Source organism: Spermophilus citellus (assembly GCF_964194105.1).
Source record: "Spermophilus citellus genome assembly, chromosome: 14".
Lineage (NCBI taxonomy): Eukaryota > Metazoa > Chordata > Mammalia > Rodentia > Sciuridae > Spermophilus > Spermophilus citellus.
The window spans coordinates 79,335,921-79,349,740 of NC_138194.1; the positions used below are offsets into that span (position 1 = coordinate 79,335,921).

The following is a 13,820-nucleotide window of genomic DNA, read 5'->3' on the forward strand; positions in this document are numbered from 1 at the left end:
TAATTGTTAACATATTTCTAAAAGTTAAATAGGGATAGATACTACAACAGTTAAAATACCAAGATAATATAAATGGAAGTTATAATTATAACTTTATAAACTATTGTTAACTCTACTACTATAAATATAACTATGCATTATACTAAAGTTATTTATACATGTGACCAGTGTTTACCATTTATTAAGGTACAATGTTTACCATTTATTAAGGTAGGAGCTCCTTTTAAGGTAGGAGCTCCTTTTAAAAGAGAGCTCCTAAAAATTTCTTAAAAATTATGTAAATATGAAAAAAATTAGAAGTGATTTTTTCATATATGTATGCTGTGTAAAAGTAAGTGACATTTTTAGATAAAAATTACAAAAGTTCCAGTAGACAATGCATTTCCTTTTACAATTTCTATTGCATTATGATGATATATTAGTGGGTTATATTTCCCACTACTGCACTTACCTCCACATCTTGGAATTGGTCCACTCCACATTACTTTTCCATCCATCAGAATACATGTAATTGTTTCTGTTCCCTGGGTTTTAATAAATCCTTCTTCACAAATAACTGAAATTGAACTTCCTAATTGAAAATTGTCCCCAAACCGCCGTGCATTGATTGGTATTCCAGGATCAGGGCACTCATTGTGTCCAAATGCTTTTTAGAATAACAAACAAAAATACAAAATAAATATGAGAAAGGGCAACCTTTGTATATTTTGGGTGATTAAAAATAATTAATAAGGAGATTGTATTTATTTCTAGAAAAGACTTTTATTTATTTATCTTTTAAAAATTTGGAGGCTCTCCTCTGACAGATTGCTTGTGATATGTTAGAGGTGTAATGGTTTTAAAATACAAATTATACCTTAAGATTTTTAAAATTTAAAATATAATTATTTCTGTTTATACATGGTGATCCCCTAGGCTAAGTTCATGCAAATATTTCCCAAATATAAGTTAGTTAGAATTTCAATTAATACAACTTCCAAGTAAGTTGACTATATCTCACAGGAAACTTCTGTAATTCACTCTGTAAGGAACAGAAAGAGGGTCTCATTGTGATAATTAAAGTGAAATTTTTCAATATAGAATAGAAGTCTTAAAATTTCTTTTTAATTTTTCATGACTTTTACTTTCTACCATCCAGGAAAAGGGAGAGACTTAAGTCTTTTACAATTACCAACTTCTAGGCATTGCAATAAGTTATTATCTCATTTAACATTGAGGTCATCTCGATGATAAAAGTATTACCATTACTATAAGAAGTAACTTTAAACTCAGAAAAAGTCAAGTAACTTTCCTTTGGTCATAGAAATAAGGCTTGATAGGGTTGAAATGTATCCTGTTCTGGCTTTTGACAACACCCTATAGTCTTTTTTTCAACACCTTATAGTCTTTTGGTTTGTCTCTTTTCTCTCAGAATATGAGTTCTTCAGCTGAGGGTCACTACCTTATTTTACCTTGTTTCTCCTATGTTTCAAATTTTCAGAGGTTATAGATTACACAAAATTTTCCATCTAAATTTTTCCCTTAATTCATGTGATGACCAAATTTGTACTATAAATCTTTAATTTATCTTAATATTATTTTCTATGTATTAACTTAATATGATAGCAGATAATACAATTATGCAATTTATGAATACCTTCAAATGGATTAGTGAAAAATTCAAAACAATTACATTTACTCCTACAGTATAAACTAATTTTAAATCATAAAATATGTTTTATTTGTTAGGCCCTATTAATATCACTAAATCTGCAAGCCCTTTTCCTACTCAATACCAAATAGTTCTAATTTAGGATGTGCTAGATACTATGTACTCTGTGGTTATTATGTACATGCATTACCATGTTTACTTCTTACAACAATCCAATGTGGTTTTACTGATGTAGACATTGTGGACTGTGGCTAAGTTATGAAACCAAAAAATGTAGTAAATCCAAGATTTGGATATTTATAGTTTGACTTTAGAGTTGATACTCTTAATAACTAAGGTGTTTTTCTCCCATGTTGGCTTTGGTAAGTGAGTTTAGTAATCCACTGCCCCAAAGTTAATGATTTCCTTCCATATTTTGCTTTGGTGGCCTTTGATATTTCTTTTAACTTATAATTTTTTGCTGTCATTATCGATTTAAAGACTCCTAGTGGTTTATGAATATCTTGAAGGAAAATATATTTTCCTTTAATATTCATATATAAATAACAACCAAATGTGTGATATACAGTAGGTTTGAATTTATGATAAAGTTTAATGAATAAGCTAATATATTGGCTGATAAATAATGACATTTGAAACATATTTTATTAATAGTAGGACTCTCACAAAGAGAAATAATATATTTGGGGCTAAAATGTGGTTGGAAATCAAAGATCAAATGATCATCATTGGCAAAACTAGAGACTTGCTCAAGTTTCCTTATTTGTGAAACAAGAGAACTGGTTTGCTTGATTCTTTTGCAGTTCTAATTTGTAAAAATATTATATGGAAAAATAAAATCCAAAAAACTTACTGTTGTAAGTAATGTTGAATCCACGTCCTGACATTGAATGGTCAGCTTGAAATTCCAATCGAAGAATATGACTATTACTTGTAAGATGGGAAGGCACCTCAGCCCCAGTAAAGGTTCCAAGAATTGGGGAATCTGGAGAGTCACCATCTTTAACAGCAAGAAAGTCAAACTGGGATTCCAGATCAAAGTCATTGAAAGAAAGGTGTATCCGACTTCCTGGATCAGAGATTATTGTCCAGATGCAATTTAAATTATTTCCATAACCTTCTGGGTAATCAGGAGAAAGAACTGTTCCCATAGGTGCAGTAAAGTTAGAGAGACAAGGAACTGGTAAAATGAAAAGATTAAAGAATATAGTAAATAATCAAAAGTAGTATTTGATCTTATTTTGATATATCTTGCCATTATAATAATCAATTAAAAGACGGATAAAAATGTAAATTACCTTATAAAACAGAAAATGTTGTCATTTTTACATATTAGAAAAGGCAACTACTATTTTAGGTGAATTTAAGACTATATCCTTAAATATGCACAAAAATAATTTGCTTAATAGCAGCAATTTATTTTGATATTTATCATGTTTGAGTTACTGGTTTAGTAGTGATTGGGCTTAATATGTATTACAGCTATGTTTGTTTTGATTATTTTTCTTCATTCCTAACAAAAATTTCAAACCATTTTATATTTGAGGGTAAAATAATCTGAAAGTCTAACTTCTCTGGAAAAGTTAATTTATTCCAGTTTCCTCCCACTTCCTGAGCACACACATAGTCTTTCACTGTTCTTCTTGCCTGAATCCTGGAATCATTTAATTCTATAAAGTAGGGTTTAAATTGGAGATTACAAAACTTTTTTGTAAAAAAGATAAACATTAAATGTTTTGGCTTTACATGATCTCTTTTATAACTCCTTAACTCTGCCATTATAGCAGATAGGCAATAAATTGGTAAATGAAAGAACATGATTTATGTTTCAATAAAACTTTACTTAAAAATCCCCCATAGCTTCAGTTTGCCCTCTCCTATCTTTATGATCTTTACCTGGGCCAAGAGCCACTAAATTCATCACCCTAACACCCATAACCATCATATAAGTAGAACTCTTTATATTGTACTTTAAATTCATGAATATGTCAGGTAGAGTTTTTTTTTCTGTAAATTCCTTTGATCCATTGTTATATTTTCATCAGTAGAACTTAATATTATGCTTTAGTTTCCACATGAACACTTTGTTTTTACAAAATTCTCTTATTTATTTCTGAATATTTAAATTAACTATGTCAATATGTTAGAGAATGTTCCCAAATAAATTATGTTAGAATCTTTATTAAATTTCCCAAGGAATTTGTATATAATTCACATACTTAAAATAATGTCTTCTCACTCTGGAACTTGTCATCTTTAGTTTTTACTTAAAATTCTCCCTTGCTTTAGTTTTATAATTTTTTTCCTTGAGTTATTAAGACGTGTAAATATTGTTCCTGTGTATTTTATAATTTATTCTTCTGATTAAATTCTCTTTCAAATACATTTTTAAATCAGCTATTGCTTGTTTATGAAAATGTTAATTGCCACTTTTTTTGTTTGTTTGTTTGTTTTGGTACTGGGGATTGAACCCAGAGGCACTCAGCCACCTAGCGACAACCACAGCCTTTTTGTGTATTTTATTTAGAAACAGGGTTTCACTGAGTTGTATAGGACCTCACTGAGTTGCTTAGGGCTTTGTTAAGTTGCTGAGGCTGGCTCCAAGCTCAGGACCCTCCTGCCTTAGCCTCCTGAGCTGCTGGGATTATAGGTATGCACCACTGTGTCTGGCTAATTGCTATATTTTAATAATTTATCAGAATATGGAGATTAATTTATTCTTAAAATGGTAAAAAATTTTTCTTTAGATATTAAGAACTTTTAAAATTTGTCTTAGCGATATTTCCATTAAATGTACTTTAGCATATATTAAAATGCTTTCAAAAATAATTTATTTTTTACTGTAACATATTACATTTATAAATTGTCTAATATGAAATCAACATTATCTTCTTAGAAGAATATTTAAAATTAAAGACCATTATTGAAGTCTTTTAAAGTTTTACTAAGCTTTAGATGATGTGAACAGAATCAAATCAGACTCTTCTAATACATTTCATTCTCTCACAAGAACTTTAGAGGTGATTTTGACTAGGCATGAGACCATGCCCTACACTAATGGTTCATGTAAGGGGATCTTTGCATACTTATTCTCCTCCACTTCCTGAAGAGCAAGCATAATATATTATAATTAGGGAAATTTCTGCCAGATTCTAAAAACATTCACTTTATTGTAATGAAATTATAATAGTATTTCATTGAGCCACAAAGTGCATCAGTAAGTTATACATGTTATGTTTTTGTTGTAGTTAAACCAGAATATCTTAGTGTTTTTGGAAAAATTCGCTGTTTTAATACAAGCATATTGTATATCATAAACTTTAATGAATTTTATTCTGTGCAATATAAATAAATAGTACTTTATACATTAGTGTGAGCATCTAAATACAAAAATAGATTAATACATTATACATAGAATATAAGCTTTAAGTATTTTAAGTGTTTTTGATTGCAAATAAACATACTATCTTGTTAAGATAAATGAGTCTATGAGAATTAGTTCAGATGTATAATTTCCATAAGAAGTAGCTATCTATAAAGTATAAAATGTCACCAAATTAAATGTAATAAGAACACATGTAGTATATATTTTGCAATTACCAAATGAACTATGTTAACTTTACTTAAATCTGTACTAAAATTTATAATTCAGCATAAGCACACTTGTTAAAGATAGTATCACAAAGTGCTGCTCGTCCAAAAATAATTACACGGTTCCAACTCTTAGCAATTAATTACAAAAGCAATTATATGCAAGAACAGGGTAGCATATGCTGTCTAGAAGCAAAGCATTTGGTACTCACAGATACAGATGGGTATGTTTGCAGACCATTGGTTATTCTCTTGACAAACAATGGATTTCTCTCCAATTAATTCAAACCCAAACTGGCATTCGAACCTTAAAATATCACGATTAGAAAACCCATCGCCTTCTCTAATTCCATATAAGGGTGTACCAGGATCACCACAACTTTCTTTTTCAATTTCTGTAAAAATAGAAGATAAAAGTCACCTTCCAAGGTTTGCAGACACGATGCCCATACTAAGAGTTTAGTAAACATGCACTATGGGAAGATAGTTCAGAATGAAGAATGATATATCCTCCAATCTTAATTTTTTTTTCCTTTTGCCACTCTATGAATATGATTTGATACATGATTTTTAGAGAACAATAAGTGTAATTCTCTTATTTTGTAGGTGGGGACCTGAGATAATTGTAGCTAATGAGGTTGCCAAATGTGTCTCTGGTTCTACAGCAATCAATGAATAGTTCTAAACAACATTTGTCATTCTGGCAATTGCTGGTTGTATTATCTCCCCAAGTAAGTGATAACAACAGTAGTCTAGCAAGAACAGGAATCAATTTTGCATTTGAAATTGCCTAGTCATCTTTCTCAACGAATGTTCATTGAATGAATTGAAGAGTGAAAAATTTCTTTCAAGAGCACCATGAAAACATTCTTTTGAGATGTATCAAAGGACATTGCAAATATCTGACATGGTTTTTATGAAGCTATGAATGTCAGCAATAAATTACTATGTTGGTTCTTTTGGGCTTCTGCATCACATGCAACATAGTAGCCCATGAAATTAACTATCTTCAAATAGCAGCAAAAAGAAAAGTAAATAAAAATTTGAAAAGTAAAGCTTTGAGATAAAGTAATAGCCTATTCTAACACTTCAACATTTACACATATCTGGTTTCTGTATAACTTACCTGTACTCTTTGATATCTATTTTTCTAGTTATTTTCCCATGTTTTTATAATTAAACAGATATATATAATATGTAATATTATATATGTTTGTATTTAAATATAAAAATACTCCTACAAAAACATGTATTGCTTTATATAATTATTAGACTTTATCTTCAGCTATGTCAATACTATTAAAAACTTGGGTTTTTTAAACCAAATTACGTGTTTTAGAGATATTTTTGAAAACCTTATATCCTTAAACAAAACCATAGATGGCCATAATGATTCCTTTAAAACATGGAAATGACAAAATCATGGAATTTGCAGGGAAATGGATGGCACTAGAGCAGATTATGCTTAGTGAAGCTAGCCAATCCCTAAAAAACAAATACCAAATGTCTTCTTTAATATAATGAAAGCAACTAAGAACAGAGCAGGGAGGAAGAGCAGGAAGAAAAGATTAACATTAAACAGAGACATGAGGTGGGAGGGAAAGGGAGAGAAAAGGGAAATTGCATGGAAATGGAGGGAGACCCTTATTGTTATACAAAATTACATATAAGAGGTTGTGAGGGGAATGGGAAAATAAACAAGGAGGAAAATGAATTACAGTAGATGGGGTAGAGAGAGAAGATGGGAGGGGTGGGGAGGGGGGATAGTAGAGGATAGGAAAGGTAGCAGACTACAACAGTTACTAATATGGCATATGTAAAAATGTGGATGTGTAACCGATGTGATTCTGCAATCAGTATTTGGGGTAAAAATGGGAGTTCATAACCCACTTGAATCTAATGTATGAAATATGATATGTCAAGAGCTTTGTAATGTTTTGAACATCCAATAAAAAAAAAAACATGAGATAGCATTTGAGATTTTATTTACACACTTTTATTTATGTCACAAGTTATATTGGCCTATATTATTTTCTTATGTTGCTGCCATCCTGTTTTAATATCAAGAGAAGTAGTTAGCAATTTTCAATACTATCAAGTCTTTAGACTACAAAAACTAGAACTGTAAATATCAGAACTTTTCCAAAAAAGCTAGCCAAATATGGCATAATTTTGAGGTAACCATCTGACCATCATTTCAGTTACTTGTAAGGCTATTTTCCCATTGGGCTAGGTTTTGTTTCTTTTTCTCGCTTTCTCTGTTTGGTCCATTATTAGCAACTTATATACCCTAGAAAAGTGAGATAATAGTTTAGTAGTAGTAGATTTTCTACAAGGTTTTTACATATTAACATTAAAAAGTATAAATTTTCCTCATCCCTAATGTTATTTGTGTTTACTATCCTGATTTTCTTTGTTTGTACTTTTCAAAGGTGTGTCAAATATGTTAATATGTTCAAAGAACCTATTTTGGCTTTTGTTGAGCAATTCTGTTATTTAACCATGCTTTCTTTTTGTTTTTTTTTTTCTGGATTCCATCTTCAACTCTCTTTTGCATTATTTTTCTATTCGTTTTCCATCTTTTTGTGTTGAAGTCTTGGGGTGCATTTATTAAATTTATTTATTTTTCAGCCTTTCTTGTTTTCTAAAAGTAAAACATATTAAGTTTCTAAATTTTCTTCAAGGTATGCTTTGATATGGAGACTTTTATTTTTTACTCCAAAGTAGTTTGTAGTTTCCATTTTGATTTCCTCTTTAACTCATAAATAATTTATGCAATTTTAAATTTACAAATTTATAAAATTTCAATTTATAATTTGTCATGTAGTTTTATCTAAACCTAATTAACCTTTGCATTGAAAATTATGTTATCATTTCCTAAATATTTACTTAGTTATTTTTGGTTCAGGGAATTTAACCCAGGGGAGCTTTACCACTGAGCTACATTCACAGCCCTACTTTTTTCTTTATTTTTTCTATTTTATTTTGAGACAGGTTATTGATAAGTTTCTGAGACTGCCTTAAATTTGTGATTCTTTTGCTTCATCCTCCTGAATTAGGGGAATTACAAGCATTTGCCACTGTGTGTTTATTGTTGTTACTTTTATTGTTTCATAACTCTGTGTCCTTGGGTGTAAGGAGAATGTACTAAGAGAAAAGTAAAATGAGCTTGATTCTAGCTCGACATATTTGAGAATATATTCAGCAAATTATAATTATTATATGTTCATGATGAAAAGATATTGGAGAAAGTGGTTTAGGAAAGAACAAATCTGTTGTATTTGAGATATGGTCAAATAAATGATTTTATTGATTGCTTTTCTATATCTATGCAGTTTATCTCCACCATGACCTTCACCTTCCCCACTTTCAGGTTCATTTACTCATGTCAGCAACCCAAATGGGATGCTGGGGTAAAGTTATTCCCTGTATTGATCCATGGCGCCATCTAGTTTCATGGCCTTCATGCTGACCTAGAGAGGCCTCCCTCTTGATAACTCAATCAAACACTTTAATGGTCAATTTGAATGTCAACTTGATTGGATTAAGAGATGCCAAGGATTAAGAGGATTATGGGTGTGCCAATGAGGGTGTATCAATAAGGATATGTCTAAGAATGATTGGCATGTGGAATAGCCAACCAAAATGTAGACACTCCCTGAGCATGGGCAGTATACTGACCAATAGAATGATGGCTTGGATGGAATAAAAGTTGGAAGAATAAAATAGCAGCAGCCATGCAAGATTGATTCTTCCTAAATAGGTTCTTTATTGCTGCTTAGATCATTTGCTGATGGCCATTGTGGACTATCCAGCTTCTGGTCACATATGCCAACCTAATAAATCCCTTTTTTATAAGTATAGTTCCTGTTGATTCTGTTCCTCTAGAGAACCCTGACTAATATAGACGATTGTTCTATATCTGGGTATTTGGCTCTGTCGCTAAAATACATTCCTCTGTGGTGATTACTGCAATTTCTCAGGAACATCTGTGGTATTCTTTCTGGAGGTTTCTGGCCCTAGGGCACAAAGGCTTCTGTCCCTGGGGGACAATGGCTTCTTACCTGCAGCAACAGCCTACTGGTGGCATTGGTTTATGCATTTTTCAGTCTACCTTTTTTTTTCCATAAATATCTTTATGCTTATTTATATTTACTTATCTTAGGGACCTTTGACAGCTTTATAACAACTGATGCTTTTCTCTTCTTATTCTTAAGCATTATTATATTTTTGATGTTTTCTATTATTAGGGTTAGGGCTAAGAATGAATGCTTAATCTACTATTTTGAACCAACATTTTTTCATTGTTCCTTAGGAAAACATTCTTTAATATCAAAAGTATATTTTAAAATAGAGGTGTAATTTCAAAGCTTCAATACTCTCTAATATAGAAAAAATATGTGGTAAGTAAAGTAGACATATACCTGTTATGTATCATTGCTTTTGAAATGTTTTTTTTTTAATTTATTCTTTTTGGATATAATGACTGTAGAGTGTATTTTGACATACTATGCATACATGAAGTATAACTTATCCTAATTAGTTGTTCTACCTAGAAGGCAAGTCTGATATCTGAGAAAATAATTAATATCCATAGACAAGTGCTAGAGCTATGCCCCAAAATAATTATAAATAACAGTCATAATTTACTGAGCTTTAAACCTGTGATGATACTTTGAAAGGATATAATTTAATTATCAAAATAACTCTATGAAGGACGTGTTCTCACCTCTGTTTTATACATGAGGAAACTGAGGGCCAAAGACACTGAGTAATTTGCCCAATTTCACATATTCTGTAAATAGCAAAATTTATGTTTATTTAAATAAAAAGTATTCATCACCCTGCTATTGTGGAGGAATCTTCATTCCCTAGTTATTTATTTATGAAACCTATATTTAGTCTCCATCATGTATCAAAATAATACTAGGTTCTGCTCAGCAATGCTGAGGACCTCATGGAGGATGATGTCAAAATGATAGGAGAATGTGAAAGAGGTCGCAGGGCCAGACAGAAAGTCAGAGAGTGATTCAGAGGTCAGGCTTACAATGCAAACTACTTCCCCCCCACCCACCCCCAAAAGAACTTACTTAGGGATCTGCAGAACTACATAGATCTCTTTAATTGTGGAGTATGTAGTCATTGGGAATGTGCATTACCAAATCCAAAGTCCCACTAGCCCCCTACCCTTTTTCTGGTGGTACTAGGAACGAAAACCAAGGCTTCATGAATACTAGGCAAGTACTCTACCAATGAGCTATATCCCCAGTCTTAGGTCCCACTTTTGAAAAGCTCCATAACCTCTCACATAAAAAACTCTGTAGATCAAGTTCCAACACATGAACCATTGGGGGACAAACCACATCTAAACCATAGCACCAACTATTTAAACTTAGAGAAATTTCTAATTATCTCTAAAGTTTAAGCTATAACCCATCCATAAACTTCACCCTAACCTTAAGAGCACAGTTTGTTGTTCCCTTTTCTGGACTTCTATTGGTCTTGGGATACATCTATACTGGTCCATATATTTTAATATAATCATATACTTGTTCATTTGACTCCTTTCAGGAACTTTATTCATCTTTACATTTCAAATATCTATAACCGGTGATGGCAAAATGTTATGTTAGTCATGTGTCAGGCAAAGTTGTAGACACTTGTTATATTTAATCCTGACATTGTCCTGTGAAGACCCAAAGAGGTTAAAGTAAGTTGCCTAGTGTCATGCAAATTGTAATTGACAGGCTGAAATTTGAATCTATTCAGCATGGTTCCAGACTATGAGTTATTAAGGAATACACATCTATTCAGAGGCCAGTATTTAATAAATAATTGTATATGTAGGAAGGAAAGAAATAAGAAGACTTAGCATACTAAGATATGTGATTCTTTTAATAAACAATCTAAGCAATCACAAAATTCCATAGTTATAGAGAAGTCACATATATAGAAAATCATTGAATGATGATATTATTCCAGTTATGTCTTTTGAATAATCTAAATTTGTAATTGTATTGCAGTTGAAGACTCTGATTGCTTTATATTGCATTTTCATCCATTCTTCATCCTTCTCAGCACTGTTTTTTGATCCCTCTTCCAGGTTGGGAGTAAGACTATAACTTACCTGGGTTCATATTAGGCTCCTGTTCTCTTTGGCTTTCTGTGGGCAGGGTGGTGGGAAGTTGTCATTTAGACAGGATATTTGGTTGAGAAAGTCAGGATGAGAGTAGCATAGGGTATTTCGTCCCTGCTCCCCAATCCTTTGTTGCCTAATCACGATGGGATGGCAGTGTCCCCAAACTAAAAGTCAATTTTATGTCAGGCAACCCTTTCCATACAGCTGTCTTCTAAGTGTCATTAACTATGATATTATACAACACCTTGTTAGTTTCCTTAAGCTCTGCCCACATGTCCCCAGTATGAATATACCAGTTGTTTTTTTTTTTTTTTTTTTTCCTGCAAGATGTCTTAGACTAAAATTTACCATTGAATCCCTGGTTCAATACAAATAGTATTTAGTTAAAGCATTCCATTGATACTTGATTATATTATATTATACTGATTTTGTTTCTCAGAGTATAAAGATGTAATTTCCTTAACAAATGTTACCTCCACTGGGAGTCTGCCAAATATTGGCCCATTATTCACAATTAAATTTCGAAGGTAGTAAGTGAGTATCCATCCCCAGAGTCAGAGGTAAAGCACCCATAGAGTAGCACATGATTCTCCTCATTTTCTTACTCACTAGGCAGACAAAGAAGTAAAAGCAGAGAAAAAAGCATAGAAATAAATGAAAATGTGAGGTCAGAAGACTCAGAATGCTCTTATGTAATGTGTTGAAATATTGAATATATACGTTTAAATGTCAGTGGCTAAAATTTGTAGAAGCAGGGCTCTTTCAACATCTTTATTTTTATTTTTTTTAGTGACCAAGTTAACTTTGATCTTTGATACCTAAAGTAATAAACTCTAATTTTAAATTCAATCAGATTTCCAGCCAAAGAGTAACATCTGGCCTTAAAGTGACATAAAACTGCTCATTGATCAATCTCTCACTTGACAACAGTTGACACAGTAATTCAAATACTTCACAGAGAAAACTTGTAGGTTAAAAGAAAGTGATCTGGAAAACTTGCAGTTTTGCTGATTCTTAATGTTACAAAGCCTCTTGGGAATCTCATTACCTCAGCAACGGGCTTACAAAGGTTGTGAAATACAGAATCAAGCAGCTGAAAAGACCTTGGGAGTTAAACTAGGTCTCACCTTCAACTGTCTCAGACAAATGAGACTATAGTAAACATTTAAAGAGATTTTGGAAAGGAAATCCATAACTGCCCAGGCAAAAGTAATGAAGGCTATCTGTATAATAATAAATGTGTAAAGTGTTTTACAATTATGATGAAAGTGCTGACATTTAAAGTGTCTGATTAAGTAGGAAAATTTAATAAAAATTATGCAAAATTCATAATGGTGGCCAAAATACCCTGAAACAAGCTTTACCATTTTGTACAGAGCTGATATAGAACATCTGCAGTTAGTAGTTAAGATAGAGGTAGAATAAACAGAAACATTCTAAAAGGTATTCAATTCTTAATCATATTTCAACTTAAAATTAGTGAACATTTAAATATGTTTAATACAATTAAGATCTCTTTACTTGTAATAAAAACAAGTTGCTTAAGTAGGATGACTATGGATACTGATACTATACTGTATATTTAAGAAGGCTGGAAGAGAGGATTTTGAATGCTTTCACTGCAAGATAATGATAAATTTCAGAGGAGATAGATATATCTACCCTGATTTGAATATTGTGCAATATATGCCTCTATTGAAACATAACATGGTACTCCATAAATACAAATAACATTTATAGTTAAAAAATAAATAAATTTTAAAATAATGTGCTTTTATTTGGTTCTAAATATAATGTTACTTTAAACATTATTAATTAAGGGTTGTTTTCTAAAGGCTCCATTAATGTATTTATGAAAAACCATTTATATTTTATCATATAAATGCCCAGTTTACAAATAGGGAGGATGAGTGGAAGAAATTTGCAAGTAATGTCTGTGGGCATGAGCAAGGACTTTGTTAGTTTTAAGAGCTATGGAACCTATGAATGTGGGTTATGTAGCATTTAGCTCCAACTTAGTGATTTTCAGACTTTGTTCTCACAATGAGTCCCTGGTGTTTTATACAAGTCTCTGCTCTAAATTATAACTCCACCTTCCTTCTCTCTCTCTCTCTCAAGAGAACAGATTGGAATATAAGAAAGTGAGATTAAGGTTATTTTGTTAGATATGACTAAGTATTTTCTGTGTTATTAAAAAGGAAATAAATAATTTACTAGCATGGATATCATTAATATTTATTTTTTCTAGATATTTAGTAAATATTTATTGAATGAATTAATAAATGGATAAATAAATGAAATACCATCCACTAGGAGGCATGAAAACAAGCATTTTTAATTTTTTAAAATATTTTACTTGTTCTAATTAGTTATGCATAACAGCAGAATGAATTTCTATTCATTGTACACATTCATAATATTTTAAATTATACCACAACG

The 13,820-nt window shown here is 31.3% G+C and overlaps 1 protein-coding gene across 3 annotated transcripts in view; it reads right to left on the reverse strand.

The window, feature by feature from the left end:
• CSMD3 (CUB and Sushi multiple domains 3) overlaps positions 1–13,820 on the reverse strand; it is a gene marked incomplete at both ends in the record, with an annotated part of 1,157,568 nt that overhangs the window by 432,340 nt on the left and 711,408 nt on the right. For all 3 annotated transcript variants that reach the window (XM_081266797.1, XM_081266796.1, XM_081266795.1), the window contains 3 exons: positions 452–646; positions 2,505–2,831; positions 5,455–5,637. In XM_081266797.1, the coding sequence (XP_081122923.1) occupies positions 452–646; positions 2,505–2,831; positions 5,455–5,637 (705 nt within the window). The remainder of the gene's footprint in view (positions 1–451; positions 647–2,504; positions 2,832–5,454; positions 5,638–13,820) is intronic.